This window comes from Schistocerca piceifrons, chromosome 1 (genome assembly GCF_021461385.2).
Source record: "Schistocerca piceifrons isolate TAMUIC-IGC-003096 chromosome 1, iqSchPice1.1, whole genome shotgun sequence".
In the NCBI taxonomy this organism is placed as follows: domain Eukaryota; kingdom Metazoa; phylum Arthropoda; class Insecta; order Orthoptera; family Acrididae; genus Schistocerca; species Schistocerca piceifrons.
In genome coordinates this window covers 149,169,903-149,188,552 of record NC_060138.1, presented here as the reverse complement: position 1 = coordinate 149,188,552, position 18,650 = coordinate 149,169,903, and the positions used below count along the sequence as shown (strand labels likewise).

Sequence of the window (18,650 nt, the reverse complement as noted above, 5' to 3'; positions counted from 1 at the left end):
TCAAATTTGTGGATGGTTTCTTAGAGTTTATAATCAAGAACACTTCACGAATGGGTATCTTCTGTGATTTTATGAAAGGCTGTGATTGCATAGATCACCAACTACTCTTAGAGAAAGTCCAGTGGCATCTTGGGCTAATTAGGTAACCTGAAATACTGTCTGACCAACAAGCAGCAGAAAGTAAAATTTTAAGCTGTAGATTGCAAATTGGGAATAGCTATCTCATTCAGGGTGGAGGGCAAGGTGTTATTCATCACAGAGTCCCACATGGTTCTGTCCTCAGTCGTTTACAGTTTCTGATTTATACTAATGATCTGTCTGGTGATGCATATGGTGATAAGGGCAAAATTGCTATGTGTGCAGATGACACCAGTTTTGTAATGGAAAATTTGTTAACCATAGTTACCAACAACATTGTATCACAAGTCTTTTAACAGTTTTAATGTTAACTCCCTTTATGCTAACCATAGAAAGACGAATTTTATGCAGTTTCGATGAAGTCACAGAAATGGAGATGAATTTATGATGATGATGATGTTTGGTTTGTGAGGCACTCAACTGCACAGTTATCAGTGCTGGTACAAATTCCGAATTGTTGCTCAGTACAGTCCCGCAACTTTCATGAATGATGATAAAATGATGAGGACAACACAAACACCCAGTCATCTTGAGGCAGGTGAAAATCTTAGACCCCACAGGGAATCGAACCTGGGACCGGGTGCTTGGGAAGCGAGAACGCGACCACAAGACCACAAGCTGCGGACTGGAGATGAATTCATGATGATCTTCAACATCCAGCTGTTGTAAAGAGTTGGACCTCCACTTAGACTTCAGACTAAACTGGAGACATCAGAAACTCCATCTCTGAAATTATTGAGCTTAACTGCTCTATTGCATTAAGAGTGCTGTCTTGCATTGGTGATCAAATGGTCAGAAAGGGAGTGTATTTTTTTCTTGTTCAAAAATTGTCATTGTTCAGAAAAGATGGAGTACAACCATTTTTAGAGTGCCTTCTTATATAGCAAAATGCACAGTGTGCTAGTTAGTGAGACAGGGAGGTGTGCTAGACCCAGATTGAATACCGAATCCCCATGGTGGATTAATGACCTTGGGTTGGTACGAGAGCCCTCCTGAGCATTACTTAAAGCTGATTCCCATGCTAATTTAGACAGTTGGAGGGCCGATACTCAACTTTCACCTCAGACGATGTAGTACGAAAACAGTTAAAGTGCGATAACTTACAAAAAAAGTTTGTGTGATTCACAGATAGATGACACACATGATTTCCCTACCAGACGTTACCGTGATGACTGTGGTGTTAAAAATGGTATCTGCCCACGAAGTTAAGTAATCCATATAATTTACCAGATCCTGAAAATGTGAACTCTGTACTAGATGGGATGAAGGCAAGGGAAAGGAAGAAAGAAAAAGATTCAATTGTAGAGTACTTGTAAGTCTGAGAACCTTCTGTCACAAATTGTTTAGCCAGATGGGAATTCTTACCACTGTTTCTCATATTTTCTTCACCATAAAGAGCCCCCCCAAAAAGAAACCAACCCACCATTCCATGTGCATTATACTAGATGTAAAAATAGTGTACACTACCAACCAAAAAAGTCTATACCTAGTGCAAATGTTTCCAAATTTCTTCCCAGTGGGCTTATAAAGTTATGGAATACTGAATCCTTTTCAAAACTAAACCATGCTAATTTCTGTTGAATCACTCATTCTAATGGATCTATGGGACACACTCAAATAAACAAATAAAAGGAGTTCAAATAACACCCACGATGGACTAGCAATTACCTCGTAACTTGCTATTGCCCAAACACAATGCAGTGAAATGAAACACAGACTTGAACAGTAGCAATTACAGTGCTACTGCACAAAGAAACACTGATACAAAATACTAACTGCCAAAATTGTCCAACTTTTTGTTGATTCAGAACTAAGAACCAGGTCACTCTAAAATGTTTAGAAACTTTACATTTATGTGTTATTAACAATTTGAACAAATTTGTTGTCTGATATATTAAGTAAAGTATTCTATGCTTTAATCAAATACAAGGTGTGCTAAACAGGTATCAACTGATATTTTAGTGGTAAGATAGAAATTTTTTTTAAAAGGGTGTTGTAATTATTTCTTTTTGAGTCTATACTTACGCTCAGAATATTTAAGAGGATAGGAGATAGGGTTTTCATTCTGCCCAGGTACAAGACTCCAAATTACCACCATAAGTTGCAGGAGTCTGATATTGAATTAGCTGATGGAATTTTACTCATAGGAAAGGAGACAAAACATCATTAGTTTTGGTATTTTATACTGCAATTATGATTTGTAATTTAACTGTTAAAATTCTCATTTACGATACAGATTTTGTAGTATAATAGTAAAGAATACTAGCATTTGATAAACCAGCCATTAATTAGACCTTCATGCTGGAAGTATATATACAATATGTTCTAGACCTTCTATACCAGCTCTTTATTTTGTAAATGGTGCATCTGAAATTTTCCTCATGACTGCATTTTAAGCAAGTCTTAAGACCTATTATAATAGTGAACCTAGATTCTGCTAACAGCTGGTATACACAGTAAATTTCCCAATTTCAAAGGGGAAAGAAAATTATTACTAGTAATAGTGCTCTCAAAAATTAGTTTCCATGTGGGAAGTTTTTTTTTTTTTTTTTTTTTTTTTTTTGACAGTGGCATGTACACTATCTGAAAATTGTAAGTAGTAAATGTAGAAGTTAGATAGCATGTAGCATGTCCTTTCTGCTTGTCCCATTCCTTGTGGTGAAAAAGAGGTTTTTCTTCCTCATTTTTCTCACTGCTGTGCAAATGTCACTTTCATGTTAGGTTCCTTTTAAATACAACTGTTTTTTATAGATGACTGTGGTGTGCATGTTATGTTGTTTATGGTGATAATGGGAGGTAGGAGAGAGTGCTATTACTTAGTGTTAGGGATAATTGACAATGACAGTTCTTTGTCCTTAATGAGTTCAAGTCTGCAATGCAATGTATTCATCTGGGGATGACATTTTTATACAGTTGAATCTGGTCATGTAAAACTATAAATGTGATTCTGTCAGAAAATGAATAAAAAGTTTTTCAACAGTATTGTAGCAATCACAAACGTCTTCTTATGATTATAATATTGTTTGCATTAGCTGCAAGTGATAGTTTAAGTGAAAAGTGATTGTAAATGTTAAAGCAAGAAAGTGGATAACAAAATCAAACAATGGAAAATCCAGAATGAAATAATGAGATTATTATGAAAAGGGTAGATTGCTAATCACCATATATAGTGGTGATGTTGAGTCGCAGACAGGGAGAACAAAACCATGGCAGCCAAAAACAAGTGATCATATGGTGTGAGCTGTGCTTGTGTGAATGTGGGTTTGTATGTTGTCTTATCAGAGGAAGGCCTTCTGGCCAAAACTTACTTGTTCAGAAATTGATTAACATTTGTTTTCATACTCTACATTGTTCAGTACTGGGCACTTCAAGGATTATGTAAGAGTTAATGAAGTATAGATAGGGAATTTAAAATAACCTAGAATGGCGTGTTTGTCCTGCTGTAGGCTTTGGATTAATTTTAACTTCTCTTGACCACCTGCCTTTCTTCTTGTTTTCTGTGTATATCTGCTGTAGCAGTCCTTAGTAGATTCTCAATAGAAAAGTCTACATATAGGACATTCACTTTGGGTCAGTTATCCTTATTTGTTCCTATTTTAAAAAGTGAAGCACATGCTCATCTAGTGCCTCAAATACTGTTAATACTCACTTTTAACTTCCATATTTTGTATTTATAAGGGACTTGTCAGGGGGGGGGGGGGGGGGGGGGTTGACAGTGGTATACAAAATACCCTCTGTTGCACACCTCAAAGTGGCTTATGGAACACTTATGTAGATATACTGAATGGAGATAAACAGATATGAAGAATAATATAAAATATTATTCAGTTTTGTTATTAGGGCAAAGAAAAAATTAACAATGTAAAATATATGTCCATAAGCATAACAGTGCTGTTATTACTTTAACATTCATAAATACAGTTGTTTATTCTTTCACAGGATCTGAAAATTATTCTTTACAGGGATAGAGGCTGAACTGCAGTTGAGCTGCATGTTTTCATAAATCATGCACACAACCTCTTTGTTGGATTCAGTCTTATTATTAATTTCTTTATTTGCAGGGATTACAGTCATAGTTGTTAGAATTAATCCTTAGGAATTTCAAAGAGCATTATTTGTTATGTATACATGGGTTTTATTGACATGTAAGTTGGCACCTGACTTTCACCAAAATTTTTGTTTAATTGCAGAACATCATTATTTAGAGAAGAAAATGGGATTACTTTGTGAGGAGTGTTTCATGTAATGGCAGATTTTTTGTGTAGTGAATAACACTTAATGAGATTTTAATTGTCTCCTAGATCTGTAAAACAATTTGAAGGTTGCTGTGAGGTCATCTGGATGTGTTTTCTCGAAGACAACCAGAGATAAATAATTTATTGTGTTAAGAATTGATAAATTCAGAGTTTAGGAATTGCAAACTTTTCATCATGTAATATGTGTCTCCAGTCACCAGATATGCAGTCATGGCAGAACGACTATTTACGTGGAACTGGCATGGAGATGTACACAGAAACACTGAGTCCTACATTTATAGGCATGCCTTTTGCCCAGGCTACCGAGTAAGTAGTGGGCTGTTGCAGTTATGTTTTGCATTTATTTCAGTATCTATAGGTCTATGCTACAACTTCTTCTCATTTGTTCCTATTTTATTTCTGTCTAGCCATGAAGTATTTCACCCCTAAAAATAAATTGCTAAAATTAATAAATTTATCACATTAATATTGTTGTTCTCTCTCTTGTGACTCTAGTAGATTTCTTTTGATAACTCTCATTATTTTCACCTCAGATGCCTGAAAACTCAAAGAAAGTAGGGTTGACTATTTTGGTTGTGTAATGAAGGAACGTAATCAAAAGTGTAAATGAAAAATCTTCATTATGTCATTACCACTCCTTTATGTAATTGGAAATTTAATGGAGCTAAAGGTCTGAAGAAATATTTATCCCACCTTCCCTTTCTCTCTCTCATAAAAAAATTCTAGTATCTTTGTACTTGGCTGAACAATGACAAGATATTTTTGTCATAGAGCAGAATTTGAACCACAACATTCAATGAGATGTTATTTGAGAAGAGGTCCATCTTAGTTAATACATTGAATAAGCAAAAGAAAAGTATAATGATCTCTCAAAAGTTTCAATAGTTTTATTTGCAGACTAGGGAGTGAGCCACTGTATATTTATATTTTTAATTACTGGGGTCATTGAAACAAGTAAATGGTTCCACATAAGATTTCTATTAGCTATAAATATGCCAAATACTTTTTCTTCTTTTTCTTTTTCTTTTTTTTTAAAAAAAAAGACAGAATATTGTTTCTTTAGAAGATAATAAAGGCATCATTATGATTCTCAACATTCTTACAGTCTTGTGATTCTGTTTATGTAATGCCAAGTTTTCCCTTTTTGTACAAGAAACATGTTTTATCCCCAAGGGTTCCAAGACCAAAAAATTGTGATAGATTCAGTAGCTTCTCAAATTTACAGTAACTTCATTGTCTTTTTTTAATACATAATTGTAGCATCTGTCATGGAGACTCTTCAGTTATTATCTGTAATCACTTTGTAAATCTTTTAGCAACTTTCTAGAGGCAATTCTTTAGGTACATACTGTGTGTCCTTTGTCTGTGTTTTGTGATGATTTGTGTTATCTCACATACCATCATGATATCTGTGATTCATTGTGTTCCTTGTTTCAGTTTCTCTTCATGACTCTCTACACCATATAGCATGCAGTTCTCAAGAAGTATTACTTGTATATGGATTATTAACTGGACTTTGGTCTATATTTTGCGTTTATATCCTGAGCAACTGGAAATTAAATTTTGGCGTGCATACATGTGTGTTTAGATCTTTGCCTGTGTCTAGCTGCTTCACAGTAATCTAATAACAGTCTCTTGATTTATTCCATTATCAATATTGTTTGGGGCTGCCCATCTAGGAAGAATACATGTGCTGGCTTCACATGATGGTCTGTCGCACGTGGATGGTGCTGTACATCAAAATCAAACCATTGGGTTTTGTAGAATACTGATTTCCCGTTCCTGAAAAATCGTGGTTCATGTTTCAGTCCCCAGATACTCAAGCCTGGCAGAACGATTATCTGCAAGGAACGGGCTGCGAGATGTATACAGAAACTCTGTCCCCTTCATTCACCGGGATGACTTTCCCACAAGCAAGCGAGTAAGTTTGCACTGGTGTGCAGAAGCCTGAGATGAGCCCCAAATTAGTTATTTCACTATAGAAACTTCCATAACTAACTGATATTTATGCATGTTGGATTTTAATTAACACTAGTACATTTGGAAGCTAATTTTATTGCTATAACACTGTTTGATAAATAATGTGACTCTTTTTCTTGTGTAAGTGTTTGTTTATTTCAACCTGTGTTCCACTCAGTGTATGGAATACCCAAACATAAGTAGAGTGGTCCAGCACATGATGATTTTTCGAATGCATTATCAAAACTTTTGTGATCTATAGTTGAGTACAGTTTGCAGGAAGTGATCGTTCCAAACCTATCTCAACAAAGAAATAATTTCTACCGGCTGGGGTTAGTATGCTATATTTTGGTGTTACTACTCCCACTATCAGCAGCACCTGTCATTGGTTTCAGGCAAATCATAGAACCCATTCACTTTAAGCATATTCTTGAATATTGAGGATTGTAGGATTAAGAAAATGGTATCACAGAAATTCTTGTTCTTAACTGCATTTCTTCTTAAAATTACAACCAGTGTAACAAATTTTAGTAAAAGGCACATAATAATCATTGAGAAATATGAAGACAGACTTACTTCTATTACATTGTCTTAAATAAGTATTTTTGATTGTGACTTGATTGACTGATTTCTTTGCAACAATGACTGTATAAGAAACATAGTGATCGTCAATTATTCACAAGGCACTCCAGCTACTGTTGAAGTGTGTCAGTTCTCTGAAGGAAAAGTCATTTATAAATGATGGCAAGAAAAATGTAAGAAATTTGTGGAAATTCCTTAAAGAGGAATTGGAATTGTAATCCATGTTGACCATTCTAATTTGTAAACATATGGGTTTCCGTACCCAGATAACAACTGGAAGATGTTGTGCATTTCTATATTAAAAACATCTTCATCAAAACCAATGAAGCCTTACTGTTTTCACAATTTATACAGGTCTGGCATAATAATCATTTCCCTTATTAAATTATGGTACTCAGAGTGTCTTAAATTCACTGCTATATCTGCCTTTTTAATTTTTTTTGTCACCCACCCTCTCTACTTTTCTCATAGAATGCCATGTCCTTGTCACTTATTGTTGATTGTTAATGAATTTATGCATTCATCAAGCTCCATATATTTGGTAAATGGTAGTCACATTGAACCAAAATGACATTTGACATTTCTATATGAAATTTGAGGTTGTTTGCTACAAAATGTCACCATGTACCAGTTCTGTAAGTTATCTCAATATATTTCTGTATCATTCCAATATTCTAAAGTCCTTTTTGACTCACCCTGCATAAAATTTTCACTTTGACTGAACATAATGTTTATGTAGTGTCATTTATACAACAAAAATCAGTAATAAACTGTAATTCAATTTTTGAGGATCAACATATCTAAAATATGAACACACATGCAGAAACAGATATTTTGGATAAGAACATGCCTACAAAATTTAATCTGAGTGTAAAAAGATTTTAAAAATGCAACAACAGGTTTGTGCTCTCTGGCAGTGTTAACCAAACAATTTGATGGTATACTTTCCTGTATAAGTTCATTCACATAAAAAGGGGCAAAAAGTGAAGATGTCCTTCCTCTTTTGTTTATTTGTATGTTTATTGCAACAAATCCACTGTGATGGACAATGCATGGAAATACTGATGAATACTGTACTGGATTTGAACAAACAGTAGAGACATATAAAAGAAGACAACATTTGTAATAAAAATCATATTGGTACCAATAAGACCTCTCAAAACTATATGCTGGAACATATGTTATGAAAATAAGAAGTCTGTTCTTTGATACTCAATGAATAAGAAATACTTGAGGTGATGTGAGTGCTAATTCTGCCTGGTCTGATGTAAATTATATAAAATTGGTCCAGACAGCAGATACAGCTCAGTCACATAGTACACTCTTGTCTTTGTAGAAAAGGAAATCACTATCTGTAACAGAAATCTGATTTGTGATGTTTCTGGAAACGGAACTGCAATACTTGGTCACCTAGCTCTGCCCATTGATCACTCATTCTATTGTAGCTAGACAAAATAAGCATAAACAACATGCATCTCAATCATTCAGGTTCAGCTTGATAATATAAAATCCTTCATCGTATTAGGAAACATTTCAAATAAGTTCTTGCTGTAGTGCTTCTAGTTATTTATGTTTTCCTGTGCACAACATGTAACATGCTGACGATTGTACTGCAAATTTTGGTTAATGGGATGTTGAACAAAACTTTATTTTCATATAATGCAACTAATGAATGCCTCATTACCTTTGTGGCCAACAAATCTGACTGCCATGTTGAGAATCTGCATCCAATTGCTGGCACCGCTAAGGGTTTTATCTCAGAGGCTGTCCTGATAGGATTCATTCAACTATGTGATGGCTGGTGACATTTGAGGAGTTATCTGAAAGAGAAGTGACCCTGAAATCAAAACCAGGCATTAACAGTAAGAGAGCAGTGTGAATAATGCAATAATGCCATCCACTGATGCCTTAGTCAAAGTATAATGTGATCTCTGAGTCTGATCTAAGAGTCACAGGCTGTCTTAAAAAAAAAATGAAAATGTATGTGTGATGCTTCAGACTTACATATGTGTACAGATTTTCCTATCTGTAACATTTCTTTTAGGTAACAGTCATAAAACTTCTCTAATACCAGCCACCTTTGAATTTTTCTCATATTTAGAGACTATACCTGCTACACTGAATTCTTATTAATTTTCTTTAAGTGTTCTAGTTTTAAAATTTTTCCTCTTTAGTACTGTCACTGGTATCAAGTTATCTATTCAGAGGCAATATACCAAATGCTCCACAAAATTGTTCCTTCTTCTAATGAGGTTTTTCCATGGACTTCTCACCTGTACTCTATAAGTATCTCTTCATTTCGTGTGCTATCTGTTCATGTAATGTGTAACGTGCTTTTATAGCATCACATTTCAGATGCTTCCATTTTCTTATTGTCATACATTTCCATGTCCACATTTCACTTTCATATATGGCTGCGCTCCAGACATGCAGCATCAAAAAATATAATATGATTGTTAAGTCATCTATTCTGTATGTGATTTGGAGGGCGGGGGGAGGGGGGGGGGAGGGGGAGGAAGCAGACAGTATTTATTATCTGGTTCTGCCAAAGATCTTTTTCTTCATTGGAGGAGAAGACTGAGGGTCAGTGTGCCTTCTCATGATAATGGAGAATCTCCCTGAAGGATAAGAAGCATTTCTGACTTTATGAAGATTACATGAACCCTAGCATTACTAGCACATATCCAATAACATGTATTACAAGGGAGGGGGGAGATTTTTATGCCCACCCAAAAAGACTTAAAAAAAGTTTGTTAATTTTTGTTGACTTACATTTACAACATAATTTCTAAAGAGACATTCATGTGTATGTAGGGCTGTGAACCTGAGAATACTGAATACAATATTCATAGTAAGAAATGACATCTGCTACCAAGACTTAAATTTTGGGTTAAGTTTAACTGAAAATTTTAAAATGTTTATGGAATATTTTAAAATGTTTATGGAATCTGGTAGAAGACTACATTAAAAACAATTTTTTTTTCAAAAATTTAAAGCGTAAAGTACAGAACCTGGCTAGTCTACAGTATTTTAAAGAATTTAGGATAAAGTACCCCGCTCCTTCTCCCACCCTTGGTATTGTGAGGGTTAATGATGAGGAGGCTGCTAAACTGATCTCCTGTCACTCCAATACTGGTGTGCAATAGTGCCTACTGCAGATGATGAATTGATTAACCAGTCATGCAATGTACTATACCACCTGTAGTACCAGACAGTGTAACTTCTTAGCTACAAGACACCTCTAACCACAAGCTGAAAAATGACACATTTGTCAGTAGTCTTTCACATTCACTGAATAAGTCCACCTGTAACAATTTCTCCCACAATGCCATAGATAAGTCCTCCCTCAGTGTCTTTAAAATTACTACAGTGCTTCACCTATGTGAACTTTTCTGTCAGTTGTGTATTCATTTCTGAAGAGGACCGAATGTAGTGTGGAACTCAACAATTTTGTCTATTATATTTTTAATTTCTGGAGCCTTCTTTAACACTAGACAATCAATGTTATGTTTCAGGCTGAAAGGCTATACATTTCCTTGTATTTGATATGCCTCTACTCATGTCATATATATGGTGCTCTTATTGTTAATTAAGTGTTAGATTCAGTCCAGGAAGGCAATGGATATGGAAATAACTGATTATCTTCTAAAAGTCCTATTGTAAACCCTAATTGTAACAGAATAAATAATATCATCATATATTTGCTGTAAATTCTTCACTTAGGAGTAAATAACAGAGAGGAATTAAAGAATTCAAACCACTGTCATTTTTTCACTCATTATCATTTGCATGTACACTAAAAAAACTCGTTTTGTATAACCAGAAACACAGGACCATGCAGATTTATATGGAAGCAGATAGTGCTTTTTTATTTATTTATTTATTTATTTATTTATTTATTTTAAAAAGGGATAAGTTCCACCTGAAGTTCTGTGGCTAAATCTGAAAGAATACAGGCACAGAAGGTCCAAGCTTTTTATTGCTTAATATGTTAACTATCAATGTTCATTGTGTGCTGTAAATTTTTTTTACCCAGTTGCTAGAAGCAGCTCTGCCATCTACCCTACAAGTTTATTTGAGCTTGAATTATTCTTGTAGTATATCCGTAATGTTACAAAGCTAACAAATATACAAAATTCCATGCATTTGTGGACAAGTATATATTGGAACAATAAAAAGAAGTGTAAATACCCGCTTAGCTGAACATAAAAGAAACTGTCGCTTAGGATACATCGAAAAATCTGCTGTAGCTGAGCATATTTTTCAAGATGGGAACTATGAAATTAAATTTAATGAGACAAGCATTCTAGCACAAACATCCCATTATCATGCATGCATGTATAGAGAAGCAATAGAGATTCATAAACACCATAAATAATAAATAATTCATAAACACCATAAATAATAAATAATTCATAAACACCATAATAAGAAAAGAGGAAGTTTTAAAGTTGGACAAAATATGGATGTTGACGAAGCGCCAGCAGAATGACAATCAATTACTCTTAATCGAGAATGATGACGCCTCCCAAAGATAGGCATACCATCAGCATCATGTGACAAATGGTGGTGTCCTCTATGCACTCTCTAAATGCGAGAGTACCTGGAGCCTCTGCGGCAGTAGCCAGATGACCTCAGATGATGTCTCCCGCAGATGGAGACAAAACATTAGGTGGAAATTTTGTACATCAATGACGGCCTCTCAGCCCGGAAGTTTTAACTGAGGACAACACCAGCCGTGAAAGCCTACAGTGTATGACTAACAAATATACTCCGCAAATGACATGGCGGAGGGTGAACATTTGTGTCACAGCTGTTTTTGGTGTTTATTGACCTAATCACACAGCAAATGTGCAGATGGCTGCAACAGCCTCATATTGTCAGGCTTCAAGTATTTTACTATCACATGAGATGTGTGGCTGTTCACATATCCACAATGATATTTGCTTTTGAGGGGGCTGGTAATGAATTCCTATACAGCTATGTTCAGAATAAACTTCATATTGTAACTCACAAAGAACAATTATAATTCTTTAATGTTCATTAGACTTGGTAAGCATTTGATTGTTTCCATATGCTGCTGCAAAGGTATCTATATACATAATTGGAATGTACTTGTTGTATATGTGTCTTTAGAATCTGCAAATACTGATGAATAGTACGAATTACTCAGTATCACTGATGATATCTCTTAGCTACGTGATAGAGTTCTGAGATTGGAACGTGAGGAATTTGATGGCCTGAACATGTGATGTGGACATACCTCCCCTAATTAATTCTTATGATTCTGTGCAGAATGGATTGGGTCACACAATCATGTTTTATTCCTTTGTCTGCTTATTGTATTCTGAAATGCAGCAGAAATTTTACCTACTCAAGAATGTGCAAGGACTTCATCCAATATAGGTCAAACAGTTTTAGCAATTACCTTCAAAGCTTGATATCAAGTACCAAACCAATGACTGCATCCCTGATTAATGGTCATGCATAAGAATGGCTGTAACTATAATTTGTTATTTAAGCTGACAAATACTGTTGAGTCCTTTTATCTGTGCAACAAAAGTGATATAGAATTGTGAATTGTTTTTACAGTTATCATATACGTTATTCTAATACGACTAACAATGGGGCACAAAAGTCTGCATGAGAAAGACTCCTTGTGGCTACTGGGAAGTGAAGCTTGCAAATTAATTCATAAAGCTGAACACTTGACAACAACTAGCAGGTGCTTTCTGAATCAGAGTCAGTTCCGCTTACCTTGAAATGACAACTTAGTTTGGTCAATGCAGGCATATTGCCCAGTCCTGATTAGCTTCCTTGAAAGCTGGACTAAGATTAATTGGGCGAGGTTGCGGTCCCTTCTGCTGCAGTAACAACATGCTGCTGCTCTTGACAGTACTTTTTCTGTATTGCTTCTGCTGTTGTTAAAAATCTGTTTGTTTTTTGTGCATCATTGCTACAGTATCAGTGTTTTTCACTTTTGATTCTTGATTAGTTTCAGTAGCGCTGGCTCAGTGGAGCTAATACTTTCAAAAAAAAGCTACAGTTATTCTATACACATGTACAAAGATTTCCATGCCGTTTTTATTTCACAATAATACAAACACAGGCCTAGAATGATTACAGAATATAACTGAGCATAAATAGAAATTGCTAATATGTAATATATTGGCAGCCATAAATATGAATTTGACCATATGTGTTTGCATTGTATGTTTGTGTGTGTGTGTGTGTGTGTGTGTGTGTGTGTGTGCGTGCGTGCGTGTGTGTGTGTGTGTGTGTGTGTGTGTGTGTGTGTGAGTGTTGAATAATGTTCTGTTACAAAGTGTAATTTGATCATTGGTGCCTTTTTTGCCTTGTGTGATTGCTTTTCTGATGTGATGTACAAAATCTTTGAAGTAATAATTAAACCTAACCAGTAAAAAGTAATGCATTAATAACACTATCCTGGTGACATAATTTGCTTGGTAGATGAAACACATATCCAAGTTATACACGGAGATCAGTACTACTCACCCAGACATCCACATCACACTTGAAACTGAAATATGCAAGAAGATACTCTTCATGGAAATTACCATAGAAAACAAAACCGACCATCACCAGTTCTCAATATAAAGAAAACTCACTAGATATAACTGCCCCATAGCACTAAACAAGACAGCCTCAGCAACCTCCTACGCAGATTGAATGTAATTCCAATGGGTGAAGAACACATAAGAACTGGATGAACTGCCCCAGAAAACGGCTACAGACTAAGCGCCATAGACAAACTGAACCATACAATACAAGCTGAACTGACACACTGATGAGCCAAAGAAACTGGTCCATCTGACTAATATCTTGTAGGCCCCCTACGAGCATGCCGAAGCACTGCAACACGACCTGGCATGGTCTCAACTAATGTCTGAAGTTGTGCTGGAGGGAATTGACACCCTGAATCCTGCAGGGCTGTCCATAAATCCATAAGAGTACAAGGGGGTGAGATCTCTGCTGAACAGCACGTTGCAGGGCATCCCAGGTATGCCCAATAATGTTTAGTCTGGGGAGTTGGGTAGCCAGTGGAATTGTTTAAACTCAGAAGAGTGTTCCTAAAGCTACTCTGCAGCAATTCTGGACATATTGGGTGTCACATTGTCCTGCTGGAATTGCCCAACTCTGTCGGAATGCACAAAGGACATGAATGGATGCAGGTGATCAGACGGGATGCTACATACTTGTCACCTGTCAGATTCATATCTAGACTAGCCTGGGGCCCCTTATCACCTGCACCTGCCCAACACCATTACAGAGGCTCCATCAGCTTGATCAGTCCCCTGCTGACATGCAGGTCCGTGGATTCATGAGGTTGTCTCCATACCTGTACATTTCTATCCACTCGATATAATTTGAAATGAGACTCGTCTGACCAGGCAACATCGTTCCAGTCATCAGCAGTCCAATGTCAGTGTTGATGGGCCCAGGCGAGGCATAAAGCTCTGTGCTGAGCAGTCATCAATGGTACATGAATGGGTCTTCAGGTTCGAGAGCCCACTTCAATGATGTTTCATTGAAGGGTCTGCATGCTGACCTTGTTGGTGGCCCAGGACTGAAATCTGCAGCAATTTGCTGAAGGGTTGCACGTCTGTCACATTGAATGATTCTCTTCAGTCGTCATTGGTCCCGTTCTTGCAGGATCTTTCTCCAGCTGCAGCGATGTCAGAGATTTGATGTTTTACTGGATTCGTGATATTTACAGCACACTAATGAAATGGTTGTACGGGAAAATCCCCACTGCACCGCTACCTTGGAGATGCTGTGTCCCATTGCTTGTGCACCAACCATAACACCACATTCAAACACACTTAAATCTTGAAAATCTGCCATTGTAGCACCAGTATTGATCTAACAAGTGCATCAGGCACATGTTGTCTTATATATGGTGTTGCTAATTGCAGCACCATATTCTTCCTGTTAACATATCTCTGTATTTGAATACACATGCCAGTACCAGTTTCTTTGGTGCTTCAGTGTACAAAACACACATAACAATATTATAGGACAACACCTGTACAATAATACAGCAGAGAATGCACAAAGCACAAAAGATGATGAAATCACAAACTACAGGAATTTGTGGTACACACTGACATTTAATAGCAAAATAACCCACATAACGGGAAACATTATGAGAAAACAAGTCATACATGTGGCATATAGAACAAAAAATACAGTACTGAAAAGCACCCAACACTTTGTTAAATAAATTCGCTAAAGCTGGTATAAAGAGTGTCCCAGGAGGAATGGTCAGTATTCAAGGATGTGACAGGAGCAGTCATTTGAAGCAAATAAGTCTAGCTTGAACAGTCCCCTGCTGACATGCAGGTCCATGGATTCATGAGGTTGTCTCCATACCTGTACATGTCTATCCATGGGCTCTAAAATGCATACCTTACGAGATATGAGCACTTGTTCAGTAGAAGAGATGTGTTTCACAGAAGCGAAGACGAACAAGTGCTTGTTGCTGTTCAGGTATGCACTTTAGATCCCATGTTTACTGGACATATTTTTCTTGTTTCAATCCACACTACCACATCTGAAACAATGGAAAACAAAGTGACTGCAGAAGAAGAGATTTGTTTCGCAGTATTGAAAATAAAGAAGTACTCATAGCTCTCAAGGTATGCATTTTGGAGCCACTGTTTACTAGAATTAGAATGATCGTTCTTGTCGTGTCTCTGAATATTGACCATGCATCCTGGGAACCAGACAATTTTGATTCAGTACATGTGGGACAGACATTTAGAAATTTCAGAATAAGATGTACTGGACATTTAAGAGCATTGCAAACACACAGCAGACACTCCACATTTCCTGACCACATCACTGAAAACAGCCACCACACCAATGGCATGGAAATGGACCTCCAGATTTTAAAACATAGTAACTATCTGTCTATTTATTAATAATAGAAGAGAATTAACTCATCAAAGCTCTCATACAGGTTGAAAAATCGTCAGTGATAAAACACTGCTCTCGCTCTCAAACAGAACATTAATCAGCACTTTAAGTGAACTATTCAACAACACATAATAAACTCATGTGGTACACACACACACACACACACACACACACACACACACACACACACACACACACACACTCACTTTAAACATGTCTGAATAAGTTCGAACTTAGCGGCTGCCAGTTGAGGGTAAAAAAAGCAGTGAAACAGACAACTGTCAACAGCTTATCTGAAACATAAATGTTCTGTGAAAATGCATGCAAACCACAGCAACATAATAGCATCCAGAATTCAGAAATAAGCACAAGAAAGTGTAAGTAAATGTTATAAATCCACAAGACAGTCTATAAATAGGAAATCACACTGCACACTACACACAACCACTGCGAAGTCATCCATCTCTTAAGACCATCCAAACCCTGCCTAGCAGACCTACTACATTTATCACACCATCAAAACCTACCTCCCATCACGCCACACCACTCAGAGCCTAACCTGACCCACAACACAGCCATACCCTGTCGTCCAGAAGCCTCAGTCCCACAGAAGTATCAGTCCTTTCCAAAGGTCTTAATTTTTGTCTCACACCCAAATTCAATCATCCTAGGCTTGTTACAGAGCTGCTTTCCTTCTCGTGGTCCCTACATTGGAAACACTTTTGTGCCACCAACCCCACCTGTAAGACTCAGTCCAAAACCAATACTTAACACTGTGTGACTCAGTTCACTCCTCCATCGAACAATGATCCACGCCCACTGCTCCCAAATTACCACCTGTTAAATTTCCAGAGCTTTGCAATCTTGTATCTTACCTTACCATCATCCCGCAAATCCCTAAATGTGGAAACCAACCTCAAGTCTAAAGAAAGAATTGTAGTCCACCATCTAAAAACTGATCCTAATACAGGGTGATTCAAAAAGAATACCACAACTTTAAAAATGTGTATTTAATGAAAGAAACATAATATAACCTTCTGTTATACATCATTACAAAGAGTATTTAAAAAGGTTTTTTTTTTCACTCAAAAACAAGTTCAGAGATGTTCAATATGGCCCCCTCCAGAAACTCGAGCAATATCAACCCGATACTCCAACTCGTTCCACACTCTCTGTAGCATATCAGGCGTAGCAGTTTGGATAGCTGCTGTTATTTCTCGTTTCAAATCATCAATGGTGGCTGGGAGAGGTGGCCGAAACACCATATCCTTAACATACCCCCATAAGAAAAAATCGCAAGGGGTAAGATCAGGGCTTCTTGGAGGCCAGTGATGAAGTGCTCTGTCACAGGCTGCCTGGCGGCCGATCCATCGCCTCGGATAGTTGACATTCAGGTAGTTACGGACAGATAAGTGCCAATGTGGTGGCGCTCCATCCTGCTGAAATATGAATTGTTGTGCTTCTTGTTCAAGCTGAGGGAACAGCCAATTCTGTAACATCTCCAGATACTGTAGTCCAGTTACAGTAGCACCTTCGAAGAAAAAGGGACCAAAAGCTTTATTGGCTGAAATGGCACAGAAAACGTTCACCTTAGGCGAGTCACGTTCATACTGAGTTGTTTCCCACGGATTCTCAGTGCCCCATATACAGACATTGTGACGGTTGACTTTCCCATTAGTGTGGAAAGTTGCTTCATCACTAAACACAATCTTTGAAACGAAAGATTCATCTGTTTCCACTTGAGCAAGGATAAAATCACAGATATCGATTCTTTTAATCTTATCAGCTGCAGACAGTCCTTGAACCAATTTCAGACGATAAGGTTTCATAACTAACCTTTTTCGTAGGACTCTCCATACAGTTGATTGTGGAATTTGCAGCTCTCTGCTAGCTCTGCGAGTCGATTTTCCTGGGCTGCGAACAAATGCTTGCTGGATGCGTGCTACATTTTCATCACTCGTTCTCGGCCGTCCAGAACTTTTCCCTTTGCACAAACACCCATTCTCTGTAAACTGTTTATACCAACGTTTAATACACCACCTATCAGGAGGTTTAACACCATACTTCGTTCGAAATGCACGCTGAACAACTGTCGTCGATTCACTTCTGCCGTACTCAATAACACAAAAAGCTTTCTGTTGAGCGGTCGCCATCTTAGCATCAACTGACGCTGACGCCTAGTCAACAGCGCCTCAAGCGAACAAATGTACAACTAAATGAAACTTTATAGCTCCCTTAATTCGCCGACAGATAGTGCTTAGCTCTGCCTTTTGTCGTTGCAGAGTTTTAAATTCCTAAAGTTGTGGTATTCTTTTTGAATCACCCTGTGTTATAATCCTTCCTTCTCACAAAAGCTCCACAACTATAGTTGTGAACCACAGAGATCACTTGGCAGGGGCCTCCGCCAGCTGTCGGATATATTCCACCTACAGACCCTGTCACATTGATCCTATTTCAGAACCTCTCCCTAAATCTCCCTCCCATCTCATCCTCACCACTCCCCGCATTTCCACCTTCTACATTCTTCCTAAAATTCATAAACCCAACAGCCCTGAACTCCCCATTGTGGCTGGTTACTGTGCCCCCACTGAGAGTATCTCTGTAGTTGTGGACCAACAAACTTCAGCCTATACCTATAACCTACTTTTGCAATAGAAGATCCAAACATTTCCTCCATTTAATCTCCTCAGCTGTTGTCCCTGTACTACCTGCCCCCACCCCCACCCCAGCTCTGTCGATGTCACCTCCTTTATGCTTACATCCCTAGTGCCAGTG

The 18,650-nt window shown here is 37.3% G+C and overlaps 1 protein-coding gene across 1 annotated transcript in view; it reads left to right on the top strand.

The window, feature by feature from the left end:
• Positions 1-18,650, top strand: part of LOC124783678 (calcium-activated potassium channel slowpoke) — an 867,461-nt gene that overhangs the window by 356,962 nt on the left and 491,849 nt on the right. The window contains exon 11 of the mRNA XM_047254040.1: positions 4,588-4,700. Within this exon, the coding sequence (XP_047109996.1) occupies positions 4,588-4,700 (113 nt within the window). The remainder of the gene's footprint in view (positions 1-4,587; positions 4,701-18,650) is intronic.